General features: G+C 47.9%; 1 protein-coding gene across 2 annotated transcripts in view; it reads right to left on the bottom strand.

Annotated features, from left to right (window-relative positions):
• Nucleotides 1-357: 357 nt before the first annotated feature.
• Nucleotides 358-20,084, bottom strand: part of LOC134970092 (uncharacterized) — a 449,044-nt gene continuing 429,317 nt past the window's right edge. For both annotated transcript variants that reach the window (XM_063946172.1, XM_063946171.1), the window contains 2 exons: nt 11,226-11,428; nt 358-589 (listed from right to left, as the gene is read on the bottom strand). In XM_063946172.1, the coding sequence (XP_063802242.1) occupies nt 542-589; nt 11,226-11,428 (251 nt within the window). In that variant the 3' untranslated portion in view covers nt 358-541. The remainder of the gene's footprint in view (nt 590-11,225; nt 11,429-20,084) is intronic.

The raw sequence follows: 20,084 nt of genomic DNA on the forward strand, positions 1-20,084 counted from the left end.
GTTGTCATTTTAAATGTTTATTTCCTGCTTCTGCCTGGTGAGATCACACATGGAGACAGCCTATCACCTTCTGGGGCTTGCAAATACCGTTTCAGACCCTTTCACACTGCACAATTAAACGGGTCTGAAACGGGTAGGACCCTGCTTTTTTACCGTTTCAAAATACCGGTATTTTGTAAATGGTAAATTGAAGGTGACCCTTTCACATCGCAGCTCGAACCGTTTAGGAAGCCAGTAAAAACGGCAAATTACCGGGTACAAGCTGCGGTGTGAAAGGGGTATAAGTGGATGATACCCATTTACTACACAGGCAGGCAGATTTCTGCTTAAGAAATAGTTTTACTTACTTTGAAAAAAAAAAAAAAGATACATTCATGCAGGGGACCTGCCAATAATATCAACATTAGTCAACAAAACATAAAAATAAGAATGTATTCACACAAGCATGTGAGATCATTTATGCAAGAGCCCTATGAATAATGTCAACATTTAGTCAACAAAAAAATTGGCTTGAAAAAAAAACATCATTACTGGACCATTTTTACCAATAAGCCAAATTGCACACTTCTTTGAGCCAAGCATTTTCTTCCTATGGTTAAAGAAAAATATTTTAATAAATTTGAATCCTCCATGTAATAATAATACTGATAATAAATAATGCATTATTATATTAGTTTTTGTTAGCAAATTACATACATACTAGTGTATTGGACCCAGGTCACCTTACTCCCACCCTCCTTCACTCTGACCAAGCTCCCATCCCCCGTCGCTTCATTCATTATATACATTTTTCAAAGCACCTGAAAATGAAAACTCTTTAGCAGATAACTCCTACTGTATTCTCTCACTCAATCCAGTAAACACATATATTATGGGCTCTAAAAATAAGTGACAGTCCCAGATTTTAAGTATTGACAGAGTGAGAAGTAAAACCCTTTTATTTGTGTATTAAGGGGGTAATTCCAAGTTGATCGCAGCAGGACAATTTTTAGCAGTTGGGCTAAACCATGTGCACTGCAGGGGAGGCAGATATAACATGTGAAGAGAGAGTTAGATTTGGGTGTGGTGAGTTCAATCTGCAATCTAAATTGCAGTGTAACAATAAAGCAGCCAGTATTTACCCTGCACAGAAACAAAATAACCAACCCAAATCTAACTCTCTCTGCAAATGTTATATCTGCCTCCCCTGCAGTGCACATGGTTTTGCCCAATTGCTAAAAAAATTTCTGCTGCGATCAACTTGGAATTACCCCCTAAATGCACAGTGGGAACCGGGCAGTGGGCCTCCTTCAAACAGCTCCACTGCTAAAGCAACGAGACAGACCCTAGCAGGAGAGGAGGAGGACCCACTGGGAGGTAAGCACGCACAATAATGTCTTGACTCCACAAAAACAGTTTAAAGGCTTGTTCAAGAATATTGCTCTATGTTGTATAATCATACTTGCCTACTCTCCCAGATCCTGCGGGAGACACCCAGTGTCAGACTGGGGCATGAAGGGCCCACCAGGTGAAGGCAATCATAGGGGCCCTCTAAGGGGTGTGGCCAATCTCCAGAGGGGGTGTGGACAACCACCATAGAGGAGTAGCCAGCCATTATAGAAGCATCATAGTATGGATGGTGTGAGAGATGGTGGTGTACCAAGGATGTAGCAATCAGTGTTACAGTGTGCAGAGGCACTATAAGTGGGTGTCTCAGGGGGTCATTCAAAACTGATCGCATGCTGCTTTTTTCGCAGCCGCGCGATCGGGTCTGAACTGCGCATGCGTGTGACCTGCAATGCGCAGGCGCGTCGGCCGCCGGCGCCGGCCACCACCAGGCAGCAACAAATCTTACGAAGAAAGCGATCGCACCAGCGATTGCAAGAAGATTGACAGGCAGAAGGTGTTCGTGGGCAGAAACTCACCATTTTCTGGGAGGGTCCGGAAAAATGCAGGCGTGCCCAGCCGTTTCCAGGGAGGGTTCCTGACGTCAGCAACAGCCCAGATCGTCGCAGCGGTTGAGTAAGTTCTGGACTGTGCAGAAACTGCACAAACTTTTGTTTGTGCAGCTCTCTGCACAGCGATTGCCCCCTCTCCTGTAGGCGGCGATTACCTAGTCACAGCAGTGCAAAAAACAGCCTGCGTGCGACAAGTTCTGAATTAGGCCCTCAGTCCTCACACATTCAGCTACATGGATGTACACAAGGGAAGGAGTTTGTGGGCTATTTGTATAAACTCACAGACAGGCGACTACCAATAGAAACTCACGCTGCTGTGGGTGACTCAGAATCACGCCTAAGTGTTTTTAAGATATTTTCCCATATTTGGAGGCTACATTAGGAAAACTCTAGTAAAGGCCCTATTCTTTCATGAGTGTGACGCTAGGGAGATGCAATGGGTGACGCTGGGGAGAGGAAGCAGGTGACAGGAAGTGGAAGACACTGTGGAGAGGCAGTGGGGGATGCTGGGGGGCGGGTGATGCTGGGGAGAGGCAGTGGGAGGTAGGCAGTAGGTGACACTGAGGAGAGGCAACGGGTGACAGGCAGTGGGTGACGCTGAGGACAGGTAGTGTGTAATGCCGGGGAGAGGCAGTAGGTGATGCTGGGGAGAGGCAGAGGGAGTTGTTGGGGAGTGGCAGCGGGTGATGTTGAGGATAGGTAGTGTGTAATGCTGGGGAGAGGCAGTAGGTGACGCTGGGGAGAGGCAGCAGGAGATGCTGGGGAGAGGCAGTGGGAGGTAGGAAGTAGGTGACACTGAGGAGAGGCAACGGGTGACAGGCAGTGGGTGACGCTGAGGACAGGTAGTGTGTAATGCCAGGGAGAGGCAGTAGGTGATGCTGGGGAGAGGCAGCGGGTGACAGACAGTGAATGATGCTGAGGAGAGGTAGTGTGTAATGCTGGGGAGAGGCAGTAGGCAACACTGGGGAGAGGCAGAGGGAGTTGTTGGGGAGTGGCACCGGGTGATGTTGAGGATAGGTAGTGTGTAATGCTGGGGAGAGGCAGTGGGAGGTAGGCAGTAGGTGACACTGAGGAGAGGCAACGGGTGACAGGCAGTGGGTGACGCTGAGGACAGGTAGTGTGTAATGCCGGGGAGAGGCAGTAGGTGATGCTGGGGAGAGGCAGAGGGAGTTGTTGGGGAGTGGCAGCGGGTGATGTTGAGGATAGGTAGTGTGTAATGCTGGGGAGAGGCAGTAGGTGACGCTGGGGAGAGGCAGCAGGAGATGCTGGGGAGAGGCAGTGGGAGGTAGGAAGTAGGTGACACTGAGGAGAGGCAATGGGTGACAGGCAGTGGGTGACGCTGAGGACAGGTAGTGTGTAATGCCAGGGAGAGGCAGTAGGTGATGCTGGGGAGAGGCAGCGGGTGACAGACAGTGAGTGATGCTGAGGAGAGGTAGTGTGTAATGCTGGGGAGAGGCAGTAGGCGACACTGGGGAGAGGCAGAGGGAGTTGTTGGGGAGTGGCAGCGGGTGATGTTGAGGATAGGTAGTGTGTAATGCTGGGGAGAGGCAGTAGGTGACGCTGGGGAGAGGCAGCAGGAGATGCTGGGGAGAGGCAGCGGGAGACATGGAAATGTGGGTGACGCTGAGGTGAGGCAGTAGGTGACGCTGGGGAAAGGTAGTGGGTGATGCTGGGAAGAGGCAGTGGGTGGCAGGAAGTAGGTGATGCTGGGATGAGGCAGCAGGTGAAGTTAGGGAGGGGCAGTGGGTGATGCTGGGGAGGGTCAGCGGGTGACACTGGTGATGGGCAGCGGGTGATGCTGGGGAGGGGCAGTGGGTGACGCTGGGCAGAGGCACTGGGTGACAGGCAGTAGGTGATGCTGGGGTGAGGCAGCGGGTGAAGCTGGGGAGGGGCAGTGAGTGATGCTGGGGGGGTAGCGGGTGACACTGGGGAGAGGCAGTAGATGACAGGCAGTGGATGACGCCGGGGAGAGGCAGTGGGTGAAGCTGGGACGGGGGAACTGGGTGATGCTGGGGATGGGCAGCAGGTGACGCTGCAGACAGGCAGTGGATGAAGCTGGACAGAGGCAGTAGATGACAGGCAGTGGGTGATGCTGGGGAGAGCCAGTAGATGACAGACAGTGGGTGACGCCGGGGAGAGGCGGTGGATGGTGATGCTGGGGGGAGGCATCAAGTAAAGCTGGGGAGGGGCAGTGGATAACGCTGGGGTGGGCAGCAGGTGACGCTGGGGCCGGCCAGTGGGTGATGCCGGAGACGGACCGCGGGTAATGCTGGGGAGGGGCAGTGGGTGACGTTGGGGATGGGCAGCGGGTGACACTGGGGAGGGGCAATGAGTGATGCTGGGGAGGGGCAATGGGGAATTTCCTCTATAACAACTACTAACTTTCTCTGACGTCCTAGTGGATGCTGGGGACTCCGTAAGGACCATGGGGAATAGCGGCTCCGCAGGAGACTGGGCACAGCTAAGAAAGATTTAGAACTACCTGGTGTGCACTGGCTCCTCCCACTATGACCCTCCTCCAGACCTCAGTTAGAATCCTGTGCCCGGCTGAGCTGGATGCACACTAGGGGCTCTCATGAGCTCCTAGAGAGAAAGTATATTTTAGGTTTTTATTTTACAGTGAGATCTGCTGGCAACAGACTCACTGCAGCGAGGGACTAAGGGGAGAAGAAGCGAACCTACCTAACTGGTGGTAGCTTGGGCTTCTTAGGCTACTGGACACCATTAGCTCCAGAGGGATCGACCGCATGGAACCGGCCATTGATGTTCGGTCCCAGAGCCGCGCCGCCGGCCCCCTTACAGAGCCAGAAGCAAGAAGAGTCCGGAAAATCGGCGGCAGAAGACATCAGTCTTCACCAAGGTAGCGCACAGCACTGCAGCTGTGCGCCATTGCTCCTCATACACACTTCACACTCCGGTCACTGAGGGTGCAGGGCGCTGGGGGGGGGCGCCCTGAGCAGCAATAAAAACACCTTGGCTGGCAAATATATCACAATATATAGCCCCAGAGGCTATATATGTGATAAATACCCCTGCCAGAATCCATAAAAAAGCGGGAGAAAAGTCTGCGAAAAAGGGGCGGAGCTATCTCCCTCAGCACACTGGCGCCATTTTCTCTTCACAGTGCAGCTGGAAGACAGCTCCCCAGGCTCTCCCCTGTAGTTTTCAGGCTCAAAGGGTTAAAAAGAGAGGGGGGGCACTAAATTTAGGCGCAATATTGTTTATACAAGCAGCTATTGGGGGAAAAATCACTCAGTTATAGTGTTAATCCCTGCATTATATAGCGCTCTGGTGTGTGCTGGCATACTCTCTCTCTGTCTCCCCAAAGGACTTTGTGGGGTCCTGTCCTCAGTCAGAGCATTCCCTGTGTGTGTGCTGTGTGTCGGTACGGCTGTGTCGACATGTGGGATGAGGAAGGTTACGTGGAGGTGGAGCAGAGGCCGATAAATGGGATGTTGTCCCCTGTGGGGCCGACACCAGAGTGGATGGATAGGTGGAAGGTATTAACCGACAATGTCAACTCCCTTACAAGGCTGGATGACGTAAAACAGCTTCTCAGCCCGCGCCTGCCCAGGCGTCTCAAAGGCCATCAGGGGCTCAAAAAAGCGCCCATTACCTCCGATGGCAGACACAGATGTCGACACGGAGTCTGACTCCAGTGTCGACGAGGTTGAGACATATACACAATACACTAGGAACATCCGTTACATGATCTCGGCAATGAAAAATGTGTTACGCATTTCTGACATGAACCCAAGTACCACATAAAAGGGGTTTTATTTTTGGGGAGAAAAAGCAGCCAGTGTTTTGTTCCCCCATCAGATGAATGAATGAAGTGTGTAAAGTAGCGTGGGTTCCCCAAATAAGAAACTGGTAATTTCTAAAAAGTTACTGATGGCGTACCCTTTCCCGCCAGAGGATAGGTCACGTTGGGAGATATCCCTTAGGGTGGATAAGGCGCTCACACGTTTGTCAAAAAAGGTGGCACTGCCGTCTTAGGATACGGCCACCTTGAAGGAGCCTGCTGATAAAAAGCAGGAGGCTATCCTGAAGTCTGTATATACACACTCAGGTTATATACTGAGACCTGCAATTGCCTCAGCATAAATAGTGCTGCTGCAGCGTGGTCTGATACCCTGTCAGATAATATTAATACTCTAAGACAGGGATAATAGTTTGCTAACATAGAGCATATTAAAGACGTCGTCTTATATATAAAGGATGCACAGAGGGATATTTGCCGGCTGGCATCCAGAATTAATGCAATGTCCATTCTGCCAGGAGGGTATTAGAAACCCGGCAGTGGACAGGTGATGCTGCCTATAAAAGGCACATGGAGATTCTGCCCTATAAGGGTGAGGAATTGTTTGGGGATGGTCTCTGGGACCTCGTATCCACAGCAACAGCTGGGAAGAAAAATTATTTACCTCAGGTTTCCTCACAGCCTAAGAAAGCACCGTATTTTCAGGTACAGTCCTTTCGGCTTCAGAAAGCAAGCGGGTCAAAGGCGCTTCCTTTCTGCACAGAGACAAGGGAAGAAGGAAAAAGCTGCACCAGCAGCCAGTTCCCAGGATCAAAAATCCTCCCCCGCTTCCTCTGAGTCCACCGCATGACGTTGGGGCTCCACAGGTGGAGACAGGTGCGGTAGGGGCGCGTCTCGGGAACTTCAGGGACCAGTGGGTTTGCCCACAGGTGGATCCCTAGGTTCTGCAAATAGTATCACAGGGATACAGGCTGGAGTTCGAGGCGACTCCCCCTCGCCGTTACCTCACATCAGCCTTGCCTACTGCCCTCGGAGAAAGGTAGTACTGGCGGCAATTCACAAGCTGTACTTCCAGCAGGTGAAATCAAGGTACCCCTCCTTCAACAAGGCCGGGGTTACTATTCCAAAATGTTGTGGTACCGAAACCAGACGGTTCGGTTAGACCCATTCTAAAATTGAAAGCCTTGAACACTTATATACGAAGGTTCAAGTTCGAAATGGAATCGCTCAGGGCGATTATTGCAAGCCTGGAGAATTTCATGGTATCACTGGACATCAAGGATGCTTACCTGCATGTCCCTATTTACCCTCTTCACCAGGAATACCTCAAAATTGTGGTACAGGATTGTCATTACCAATTCCAGACGTTGCCGTTGGTCTGTCCCCGGCACCGAGGTATTTACCAAGGTAATGGCCGAAATAATTATCCCGTACTTGGACGATCTCCTTATAAAGGCGAGGTCCAGGGAGCAGTTGTTCGGCGGAGTAGCACTATCTTGGGAAGTGCTACAACAGCACGGCTGGATTCTGAATATTCCAAAGTCGCAGCTGGTTCCTACGACGCGTCTACTGTTCCTGAGTATGGTTCTGGACACAGAACAGGATAAAAAGGGTTTCTCCCGGAGGAGAAGTCCAAGGAGTTGTCGTCTCTAGACAGAGACCTCCTAATACGTATACAGGTGTCGGTGCATCAATGCACGCGAGCCCTGGGAAGGATGGTAGCTTCTTACGAAGAAATTCCATTCGCCAGGTCCCATGCAAGGATTTTCCAGTGGGATCTGTTGGACATGTGGTCCGGGTCGCATCTTCAGATGCATCGGCGGATAACCCTGTCTCCAAGGGCCAGGGTGTCGCTGTTGTGGTGGCTGCAGAGTGCTCATCTTCTAGGGGGCCGCAGATTCGGCATACAGGACTGGGTCCTGGTGACCACGGATGCCAGCCTTCGAGGCTGGGGGGCTGTCACACAGGGAAGAAACTTCCAAGGCTATGGAAAAGTCAGGAGACTTCCCTACACATAAATATTCTGGAACTAAGGGCCATTTACAATGCCCTAAGTCAGGCTAGACCCCTGCTTCAACACCAGCCGGTGCTGATCCAGGCAGACAACATCACGGCGGTCGCTCATGTAAACGACAGGGCGGCACAAGAAGCTGGATGGCGAGGGCAGAAGCCACAAGGATTCTCCGATTGGCGGAAAATCAAGTGTTAGCATTGTCAGCAGTGTTCATTCCTGGAGTGGACAACTGAGAAGCAGACTTTCTCAGAAGACACGACCTCCACCCGGGAGAGTGGGGACTTTATCCAGAAGTCTTCCAAATGATTGTACACCGTTGGGAAAGGCCACAGGTGGACATGATGGCGTCCCGCCTCAACTAAAAGTTACAAAGATATTGCGCCAGGTCAAGGACCCTCAGGCGATAGCTGTGGACGCTCTGGTAACACCGTGGGTGTACCAGTCGGTGTATGTGTTCCCTTCTCTGCCTCTCTTACCCAGGGTAATGAGAATAATAAGAAGGAGAGGAGTAAGAACTATACTCATTGTTCCGGGTTGGCCAAGAAGAGCTTGGTAACCAGAACTCCAAGAAATGATCTCAGAGGACCCATGGCCTCTGCCGCTCAGACAGGACCTGCTGCAGCAGGGGGCCTGTCTGTTCCAAGACGTACCGCGGTTGCGTTGGACGGCATGGCGGTTGAACGCCGGATCCTGAAGGAAAAGGGAATTCCGGAGGAAGTTATCCCTACGCTATTTAAAGCTAGGAAAGAAGTGAACGCTAACCATTATAACCGCATATGGCGGAAATATGTTGCGTACTGTGAGGCCAGGAAGGCCCCAAAGGAGAAATTTCAGCTAGGTCGATTTCTGCACTTCCTACAGTCAGAGGTGACTATGGCCCTACAATTGGGTTCCATTAAGGTCCAGATTTCGGCTCTATCGATTTTCTTCCAAAATGGAACTGGCTTCACTGCCTGAAGTTCAGACTTTTGTTAAGGGAGTGCTGCATAGTCAGCCCCCGTTTGTGCCTCCAGTGGCACCGTGGGATCTCAACGTGGTGTTGGATTTCCTGAAGTCGCATTGGGTTGAGCCCCTTAAATCCGTGGAGCTATAATACCTCACGTGGAAAGTGGTCATTCTGTGGGCCTTGGCGTCGGCCAGGCGTGTATCAGAATTGGCGGTTTTGTCATACAAAAGCCCTTATCTGTATTTTATATGGGAAAGGCGGAATTGAGGACTCGTTCCCAATTCCTTCCTAAGGTGGTATCAGTTTTTCATGTGAACCAACCTATTGTGGTGCCTGCGGCTACTTGGGACTTGGAGGATTCCAAGTTACTGGACGTAGTCAGGGCCCTGAAAAGTATATGTTTCCAGGACAGCTGGAGTCAGGAAGACTGACTCGCTATTTATCCTGTATGCACCCAACAAGCTGGGTGCTCCTGCTTCTAAGCAGACGATTGCTCGCTGGATCTGTAGCACGATTCAACTTGCACATTCTGCGGCTGCACTGCCGCACCCTAAATCTGTAAAAGCCCATTCCACGAGGAAAGTGGGCTCTTCTTGGGAGGCTGCCCGAGGGGTCTCGGCTTTACAACTTTGCCGAGCTGCTACTTGGTCAGGGGCAAACACGTTTGCAAAATTCTACAAATTTGATACCCTGGCTGAGGAGGACCTTGAGTTCTCTCATTCGGTGCTGCAGAGTCATCCGCACTCTCCCGCCCATTTGGGAGCTTTGGTATAATCCCCATGGTCCTTACGGAGTCCCCAGCATCCACTAGGACGTCAGAGAAAATAAGATTTTACTCACCGGTAAATCTATTTATCGTAGTCCGTAGTGGATGCTGGGCGCCCGTCCCAAGTGCGGACTGTCTGCAATACTTGTATATAGTTATCGTTAACTAAAAGGGTTATTGTTGAGCCATCTGTTGAGAGGCTCTGTTATGTTCATACTGTTAACTGGGTATCATATCACGAGTTATACGGTGTGATTGGTGTGGCTGGTATGAGTCTTACCCGGGATTCAAAATCCTTCCTTATTGTGTCAGCTCTTCCGGGCACAGTATCCTAACTGAGGTCTGGAGGAGGGTCATAGTGGGAGGAGCCAGTGCACACCAGGTAGTTCTAAATCTTTCTTAGCTGTGCCCAGTCTCCTGCGGAGCCGCTATTCCCCAAGGTCCTTACAGAGTCCCCAGCATCCACTACGGACTACGAGAAATCGATTTACCGGTGAGTAAAATCTTATTTTTTTGTCTTAAGGCCAGTAAGTGTGCTAGGTCTCCATGGGTCTACCTAATGGTAGATTTACAGGCTCCTCTGTGACTGTGTACAGTACTTTCTTGCCTGTGGCTGGGCTCCTCTTCCCTACCCACAAAATTACAAGAATCTGCTGCTGCCTCTGCTGCTTATTACACACACTCACTCACGCACACAAACCTCTTTGCTGCCAGATGCCTTAGCAGTGAGCTGCGAAGCCTGAACGCCGGACAAAAGGGAGAGACTGCAGTGCAGCCTGGCTAAGCTCCACCCCATAATATCACCTGATACCAGCACACGGCGGCCTGCTCCCCTCGCCAGCTCCACGCAGCCTGCTGCCGCCGGGCCGGGGTCAGTCAACAACTGTTGACTGGCCTGCCACGGCAAGCAGCTGCAGCTAGTAAACAAAGTGCCTGCAGTGGCCCAATGATATGTGACCTGTCTCTATGCAAAAGTGGGCATGGTCATCAATCACCGGGGCCCACTGGTGAATCTCCGGAACCCCGGCAGGCCAGTCCAAGCCTGGAGACACCTGATTTTTGGGGTAGTCCCCCGCAGCCCTGTTAAGAGTTGGTACCCCTCTTGCATCCCACCCACTTCTTTGTGAATGCAGAGTTTAATATAGGGTTGCTCTAATGTCCGGTGTTTTGGCTGATGTCTGCTCGATGATGCGACTATTTGGACACATCAGTGGATTATAGCCGCAGTTACTGCTGCATTAGCATCTGCCTCTGAATCAGGCCCAGAGTGACAGACTGCCTACACATGAGGAAGAGGTTAACCTCATGGGGTTCAGGTGGCGACTCCACCGCTCCCTCACACCTAGTTAATTCAAGGTCTGTTTAATTGAATTGTGTTTGTTCTCTCGATGGACCTATACCTGTGAGCTTTTATGTGGTCGGCTGTAATCCTGCCATGCTATGATACTAAACTATACGGTTACTATTATGCTGCAGTACTGCTATACTGAACTTTAACAATGCCTTGCTGCTGAAAAACTACTGTGCTGCTGTGACTACTTCATAAAGTGCTAGTATGTTTATTTACAACTGTGTCAAGACTTTACTGGAAAATACCCCATTACAGCTGGCATTGTCATTAATAATTTACAAAACTCCTAAAGAACCTTTTTTTTCAGATTGAGGGAACAGGTCAATCTAGCACTGTTAAAGTTGGTGTTTAAACTTTGATGAGATATAAATTAACTATGCAGTTTAATCTTTTAATAAAAATAGGATTTTAGAAAATTCGGTAGTACATAGTTCCATGTATACAAAACCTGATGAGTGCTTTCTTCAGAGTCCTCTGATTCATTAAATGTGAGATTCTCAGTATCATCTCCATAGGTTCTGCCATGAATATATGAGAATTGAACAAAACCATCAGATAAATAATCTTGATCACTTTGTTCAGCTTGATATGAATCTTCTTTAGAGGTCTCCAGTATACATCTTCTTTTTTCCAAATGATGATAGGAACAGCCTAGACACAATATCAACGCAGGTTACTATAGACAAACTTATATAGCAAATAACATTAGAGTTAGCTAATAAACCTATAGGAAAAACCACAATTATTGGTATGCATATGGCTACAGTCAAATCTAGCACATGTATTTTTGCACAGTGTACAAAAAAAACCCCTTTATATTTGCCTGTAAGCAGAGTTTTACTCATCTTGCCACCTGTAAGTACATGTGGCCTAATACTAGTAATATTCATTAGTGTGACGTTGTACAATCTTCTACCAAGTACAAAAGATGCATTTGAAAGCATGTATCATGGGGGTCATTCCGATTTGATCGCTCACTGTCGTTTTTCGCAGCGCAGCGTTCAGTTAAAAAAAATGGCAAATCTGCGCATGCACTGCAATGCGCACGAGTGACATACGGGTACATCGAGCATCGTGGTTTTGCACAGGTTCTAGTGACGCTTTCAGTTGCACTGGTGGTCGCAAGAAGATTGAAAGGAAGTGGGAGTTTCTGGGTGTCAACTGACCGTTTTCTGGGAGTGTTTGGAAAAATGCAGGCGTGGCCGGGTGTTTGCTGGGCGGGTATCTGACGTCATTACCGTGTCACTCGTCGCAGCAATCATCTCACAGAATAAGTATCTACAGTGCTGGTCTTGTTTTGCACAAAATGTGTTTGCAGGCGCACTGCTGCACAGGCATTCACACTCCTGCAAAGCGAAAATACACTCCCCCGTGGGAAGTGACTATGCGTTTGCACGGCTGCTAGCGAGCGATCAACTCGGAATGAGGGCCCATCTCCAAATCTGTATAGGCCAGTCTTGTCTTTCAGATTGTATTAGAAGTCACTGACCTAAAAATAAACCCAGTCATCTGGTAAGACCACCACTCCTTTTGGTTCTCAGTTGCAACCCCTCAAATAAGATCTCTGCCCATGGAGTTGACCAGGTATCGTCCAAGGAGGGGTATGACTCCCCAGGCTCTAGCAGCAAATCTGGATCTCTCTGCTATACTGGGTGCCTAGTCCATAATTATAATAGTGATGTTATGGCTGCAATTGATATTATCGCCCCTGTGCGTATCGAGCTCCCTGGTTCGACAGTGTTAGTGAGCTCAAGAAAAGGGGTTTTAGACTGGAAAGACGATAGAGGATGACTAACTTAGTGGATGACAAAATAAAACTAATAAAGCTAACGAAGAATATCAATCGACAATCACCAGTAAGAAATCACAGTTCCTGTCAAATGAGATCACGGCAGCAAATAGGCCAGCTCAACTTTTCCGCACAGTGGAGATGCTTTGAAAGCCAGCATGCCTGCAGACTGATGAAACCCTCTCCCAGGCAAAATGCAACGAGTTTGCAAACTTCTTTGTAGATAAAATATTCACCACCCGGGCTGGAATCTCCACAGTGCCATCAAAGGACTACCAAACTAGAAAGCCTGCCAATATATGTCACCTGCCTTCATGGACCAGCTTTAACCCAGTGGATGTAAAGGACATTGCTGAAATTGCTCACATTTTGCGTCCCACCACCTGTGATCTGGACCCTGCCTCATCCAAGCTTCTAATGGGTTGTATGGATATAATTTGTCCTGTCTTTGCAAAAAGTGTTCAATGCTCTTTGCATACAGGCATTTTTCCTGGACCCCTAAAGGAAGCACTTGTTAGAGCTCTTCTTAAAAAAACTAATTTAGATCCCGACTGCATGACCAACTACAGACCGGTATCAAACCTTCCTTTTTTAGGAAAGGTTATTGAGAAAGTGGTTGCAAATCAACTGGAAACCCGCCTGACAAGCCATGATATCTATGATCCATTCCAATCAGGATTCAAGAGAAGACATAGCACTGAAACAGCGAGAACAAACCTAACCAAAGAAGGTACTTCGGCGCTTGATAAGGGTCGGCTTTCCAATAGCAGCTGCTAAAGAAGCGTAGTCAATTCTTATATATTTCCTTTGAATCCCGTACAATTGTGCAGAATCTCCCGCTTTCGTTGTTCCAATTAGTATGGACAGTTCTTGGAAATATTACAGTCACTTTGTAAAGCGCTTATGATTTTTATAGGTAATGTTACCACACAATGACCGCTGGAGGAAAATTGCTGTCCACAACCTGCATATTCTGGGGGTGGAATATCCTCACGATGGCAATGCGATCTCCACAGATGGTGATGTAAAAAAAAACCAAGACGGTGCCCAATAGGAAATGTCCAAACGTTAATTGTGGGAATCCTGCTGACGGGAAGGAGGTGGTCCAGCATAGCACTGAAACAGCCCTGGTGTGTGTGTGTGTGTGTGTGTGTGTGTGTGTGTGTGTGTGTGTGTGTTAAATGATCTTCTGATGGCAAGAGACAGAGGTGACTGTTCAATATTAATCCTTCTGGATCTATCTGCAGCATTTGATACCATGGACCATGGGCTTCTGATTGAGCGACTGACTTATTTTTGTGGACTGGATGGCACAGTCCTAAGCTGGTTCAAATCATTTCTCACAGGCAGGTCACAGAGAGTATCGTCTGGAGTATACTCATCACCATCAGTGCCATTGCCATGTGGTGTACCACAAGGTTCTATACTATCCCCCATGCTTTTTGCAGTATACATACACCCGCTGGGTGAAATAATCAAGCGCCATGGGCTGGTCTACCACTTCTATACAGATGATACACAACTGTACTTGTCCTTTGCGGCGGGCACTGATAACCCAATAGCAACCCTGAACTCCAGGAGTGGATGAGTGACAGTTGGCTGCCACTGAACCCGGATAAAACAGAGGTCCTTATGATAGGACCAAAACATCAAAGGACAAGACTGCAGCATAGCCAACCAACTGGACTTACGCTTGGGGATTCAGAATTACAAACCACTGATTGTGTGCGGAATGTTGGCGTTGTCCTGGATGATGGCTTGACACTTAAACATCAGATATCAGCCACAATAAAATCCTCATTCTTTCACCTGAGGAACATAACCAGAATCAAGCACTTAATTCCCTCAGATGATCTGCCAAAAGTCATCCATGCATTTGTATCATCATTCTACCTTGGTCTCCCAGCAAAAGAATTGCACCGCTTACAGCTGGTGCAAAACACAGCTGCCAGGCTGCTAACCGACCAGCCCCGTTATAGCCATATAACACCCATACTCTTCACTGGCTGCCTGTAAGATGGCGAATCATCAAAATTGGCTTACTGAGTTTCAAAGCATTACATGACCAGGTCCCAAGGTACCTGAAGCAGCTTCTGACCCCATACTGCCCCACTCGATTACTACAATCTGTAGATGAAGGAATTTAACAGTACCTAGAATCTCCCGTAATTCATCTGGGGGTCAAGCTTTTAGTCATGCAGCTCCGACTCTATGGAACTCACTTCCCCGCACAGTGCGAGAGGCCCCAACTATAGAATCCTTCAAAAGTAGACTCAAGACTTTCCTGTTTACTCAAGCATTTCCATAATGTCCCTTTAGCATCTACATGCTTCTGTATTTTATGAAAAGCTTTTCTGTACTTCATTATTTTCTGTACTATATTATGCTATGTATCTGCTAAGCGTCTTGAGTCCTATTGGAGAAAGAGCGCTTTATAAATAAAATTATTATTATTATTATTATTATTATTATTATGTAGGGAGACAACATGGGACAACAGGAGGGGTAAGTTATAGATTTTTTTTTATTTGTTCCCATGAATGGGATTGCTTTGTATATTGCTTAGTGTATTGCTTTGCCCAGGGCCGACAATAAGATGGCCTTGTCCATCACACACCTGTTACGCTTCTTCTGTCATAAATGGAGATGCAAATGAAATGCATACTACCCAACATATGCTCAGTTCCAGAAGTTGCGCAGCCCGAAAATATACAAAATACACTCCAACAATGGGCATATGTGGAACTCATAATCAGACCCAAAGTGCATATATGTTAATAAGAGCTGTAACAAAGGCTACAGCAAAAAGGTAAAATGAAGATAATTTGCTTAACATAAGCTCAGACCTGTCACGCTCGCCGTAAGTTGGGGTTCCGACAACCGAGTTTTGGCTGAAGGGACAGCTACCTGTGAGGAGAGTAAACGAGGTGGCTGAATGTAATTCCTCCTCATAGGGTGGAAGCCAAACTAAGTGTTAATGTTGGCCGGAGGGAGTAAAGAAAAGGAGGACTTCGTAGGAAGGTAACTGTAGTTTTAATGAATAATCAGGCTGTACACAAATATTGGAGCAATTGAAGAAACTGGAAGAATTAGAGTCTATGATTAAATGACTTGAAGAGTGAACCTGAAGAACTCCGGTAAAGAAGAACTGAATACTGTGTTTTTATGATTAAAAGACGAGACTGAAGAACTTAAACTTTGAAGAAATGAAGACTGTGGTTTGTAATTGAAAGATGAGGCTGAAGAACTTGGACTTTGAAGAAATGAAGACTGTGGTTTGTAATTGAAAGACGAGGCTGAAGAACTTGGACTTTGAAGAAATGAAGACTGTGGTTTGTAATTGAAAGACGAGACTGAAGAACTTGGACTTTGAAGAAATGAAGACTGTGGTTTGTAATTGAAAGACAAGGCTGAAGAACTTGGACTATGAAGAAATGAAGACTATGGTTTGTAATTGAAAGACGAGGCTGAAGAACTTGGACTTTGAAGAAATTAAGACTGTGGTTTGTAATTGAAAGACGAGGCTGAAGAACTTGGACTTTGAAGAAATGAGGGCTGTGGTTTGTAATTGAAAGACGAGGCTGAAGAACTTGGACTTTGAAGAAATGAGGGCTGTGGTTTGTGATTGAAAGACGAGGCTGAAGAACTTGGACTTTGAAAAAATGAAGATGTCTGTGGGAACCGCCATTAGCACCTGTGAGCGCTTCCACGAGTGGCAACAGACTTAGACAGCAGGACTGCAGCAGCGTTTAGGTAACCGATGAATGAGAGCAATCAGGACCAGGGAACCAGAAGTAACCTGGAAGCACAGAGCTGGAGAACCTTTCACAAGGACGTAACATGAAGCACTGGCACTCTCCCTCTGAGCCAGCCCCCTTTTGTAAGGGGAGAACATGCAGGATTGGCTGGACACAGATTGGGAACTTCATTGGTAATACTCTGGTCTCCAACATGGCTGCCCCAGCACAGGAGACATACTTAGCTGTTAGCACACAGCTTTAGCCAGCTTCTGTCTCTGACACACTATGCTGTGTCACCACTAGAGGAACTTACCACAGAGATCCCTGACGCAGCGCCCAGCTCTCCAGACCCTCGGCCCCTGGCCCTTGGCAGCTGCACATCCGTCCAGAAGAACCCACCGCCAGCAGATCCCTGCCGTCGCAGCCGCGCCAACCAGCGGGATGGTAACCCGCGGGAGCACCCGCCAGAGGTAAGGCTCCGGAGCCTAACAGTACCCCCCCTTTTTAGGGTGGGCTCTGAACACCCTTGTGCTTTCATCGGATTCTTGGTATGAAAGGCCCGGACTAATCTTGGAGCATGGACGTCCTCTTCAGAACCCCAGGACCTATCCTCCGGCCCATATCCCTTCCAATCAATAAAATATTGGAGACGACCATATCTTTTACGACAGTCAAGGATCCTATGAACTTCAAATTCTTCTCTCTGAGCAGCTTGCACCTTGGGAGGTCTATGGAGCGCAGCCCAAAAACGGTTCAGTATGAGAGGCTTCTGTAAGGAGATGTGAAATGCATTTGGGATCTTCAAGTACAGAGGCAACGTCACTTTGTATGCTACTGGATTCAATACTTTTTCAACAGGATATGGTCCAATGAATCTGAGGGGAAATTTTTTGGAATGGACCTTGAGTCTTAAGTTTCGAGTGGAAATCCAGACTTGATCACCGACTTTGAGACTAGAAACAGCCTTCCGTTTCTGATCTGCAAAAAACTTGTATTTATTCAACGTTTTAAACAGAGCCTCATGAACTTGTTTCCACATCTTAGTGAATTGCTGAAGGGCTAACTCTGCAGCAGGTACTTCGAGAGCTGGGAGAGATTGGAAAGCAGGAACACGTGGATGAAGTCCATAATCCACATAAAAGGGTGTGGAATGAGTAGCGGAATGGTAGAGATTATTGTGAGCAAATTCAGCAAATGGAAGATAGTCCAGCTAATCATCCTGAGAAGAAGACATGAAGATTCGTAAGAAAGTCTCTAACTCTTGGTTCACTTTCTCAATCTGGCCATCCGTTTGGGGATGGTATGCAGAAGAGAAACTTAATTTCATTCCACAAACTGAGGCACTCGATAGGAAACTATCTCTTGTGGAAGTCCATGTAACCGGAGGATGTCTGATATGAACATTTTTGATAGTTGTGGAGCGGTTGGAAGACCTGTGAGTGGGACAAAGTGCGCCATTTTGGAAAATCGGTCCACAATGACCCAAAGGGTGTTTTGTCCTCTGGAGACAGGTAGGTCAGTTATAAAGTCCATGGAGATGTGTGTCCAGGGTTTTTGTGGAACCGATAGAGGATGAAGAAGACCCGATGGTGATCCTCTTGGACTTTTATGTTGGGCGCATTTTGGGCAGGAAGCTATGAATTCCAAAACATCCGTCTTCAGATGAGGCCACCAATAGGAGCATTAAATGAACTTAAGAGTCTTGAGGCTACCTGCGTGTCCCATACACGGTGAGGTATGAGCCCAGGTGAGCAGTTTTTTCCTGAGTTCTGGTGCAATTAAGGATTTTCCCAGTGGCGGAAGCGGAGTAGTACGAGTTGCAGCAAAGGAGGCCGGATCTAGGATGAATTGTCTGTCCAGAAGATCTGTGGACTCATCTGAACTCAATGAACGAGAGAGCGCATCTGCTTTACGATTAAGAGACCCTGGACGATAACTGAGCTTGAAAGAAAAACGTGAGAAGAACAGTGCCCACCTAGCTTGCCGTGAGTTTAAACATTGGGCGGTCTGAAGATATAAGATTTTTGTGATCTGTGGTTACTGAGATTGGGTGCTGAGCTCCTTCCAGTAAGTACCTCCACTCTTCAAAAGCAAATTTTATGGCAAGCAATTATTGTTCTCCAATGGCATAGTTTTGTTCTGCCGGAGAGAATCTTCAGGAAAAATAAGCACAAGGATGAGCTTTCTGATCCTCAAAGTACTGGGATAAGACGGCCCTCACTCCTACTGAAGAAGGAGCCACCTCCACCTGAAAAGGACGACTGAGGTCAGGTTGCCGAAGGATAGGAGCAGACACGAAGGCCTCTTTTAGAAACGAAAAGGCTTTTAGTGCCTCAGGTGGCCAAGCTGCAGAATTAGACCCTTTTCTTATTAATGCTGTAATTGGGGCAATGATGGAGGAATACTCTTTAATAAACTTCATATGGAAATTGGCGAACCCAAAAAAACGCTGGATTCCCTTCAGAGTGGTAGGAAGGATCCAATCTCTGATTGCTTGGACTTTGGCAGGATCCATCTGTAATTCCCTCCCGGAAATTATGTAACCTAAAAAAGGGATGGAGGGAACCTCAAACGTGCACTTCTCTAGTTTACAAAAGAGTCGATTTTCCCTTAGACATCTCAAGACTTCTCTGACTTGTTCCCGATGGACATTCAGATCTTTGGAAAATATTAGAACATTGTCCAGATACACAACCAGGCACTTATAGAGGAGATCTCAGAATAACTCGTTGACATAATTCTGGAAGACTGCTGGAGCACTGCATAAGCCAAAGGGCATCACCAGATATTTGTAATGCCTGTCGCGAGTATTGAACGCAGTCTTCCACTTGTCTCCTGTGTGAATGCGTATGAGGATATAAGCCCCCCGCAGGTCCAATTTGGTGAAAATGGTTCCCCCCTTTACATGGTCAAATAGTTTGGGAATCAAGGGCAAGGGGTATCTATTCTTAACTGTAATTTCGTTGAGGCCCCGGTAGTCGATGCAAGGCCGTAGGCCCCCTTCCTTCTTTTTAACAAAAAAACCCCCTGCTCCGGCTGGAGAAGAGGAAGGGCGAAGGAACCCTTTGGCCAAATTCTCCTGTATGTACTCAGACATCGCTTGGGTTTCTGGGAGAGATAATGGGTACGTACAGCCTCTGGGAGGTGTTTTACCAGACAGAAAATCGATAGGGCAGTCCCAAATTCGGTGGGGAGGCAAGGTATCCGCCCCTTGCTTACTGAACATGTCCAGAAAGGGCTGATAGGTATCTGGGAGATCAGTGGAGTGTAGGGTAAAGAGTGGCTTGACGGTGGATAAACAGCTTTGAGAACACGAATCCCCCCAGGTGAGTACATCCATAGTTTGACAATCCAAGCGGGGGTTCCTAGGATTATTTTTTGAGAGGCTTTGGGAATTACCAGGAAAGAGATAACTTCTGAATGGAGAATACCAACTTTCATCTTTAGAGGAACTGTACGGTGGGTGATGATCCCTTCAAGGATATAACTTCCGTCAACCGCTGTGATAGAGATAGCTCGCTCCAAACGAGTGGTTGGTATTTCAGACTGTCGGACTAAGGCGGAAGTAATGAAACTTTCTGCAGCTCCAGAATCCAAAAGTGCTATAACATGAAAGGAGGTAGAGGGAAGTTCCAGACATACAGCCAACAGTGATTCCTTCCTGGTAAATTGGTTGGGGAATGCTCCTAGCTTAACCTCTCCTGCATAAGCTAGGAGCGGGAGTTTCCCGGTCGTTGAATACAAGACTTAACAAAGTGGTTGGCCGCCCCACAATACA

This window comes from Pseudophryne corroboree, chromosome 11, assembly GCF_028390025.1.
Source record: "Pseudophryne corroboree isolate aPseCor3 chromosome 11, aPseCor3.hap2, whole genome shotgun sequence".
Taxonomy (NCBI): Eukaryota; Metazoa; Chordata; class Amphibia; order Anura; family Myobatrachidae; genus Pseudophryne; species Pseudophryne corroboree.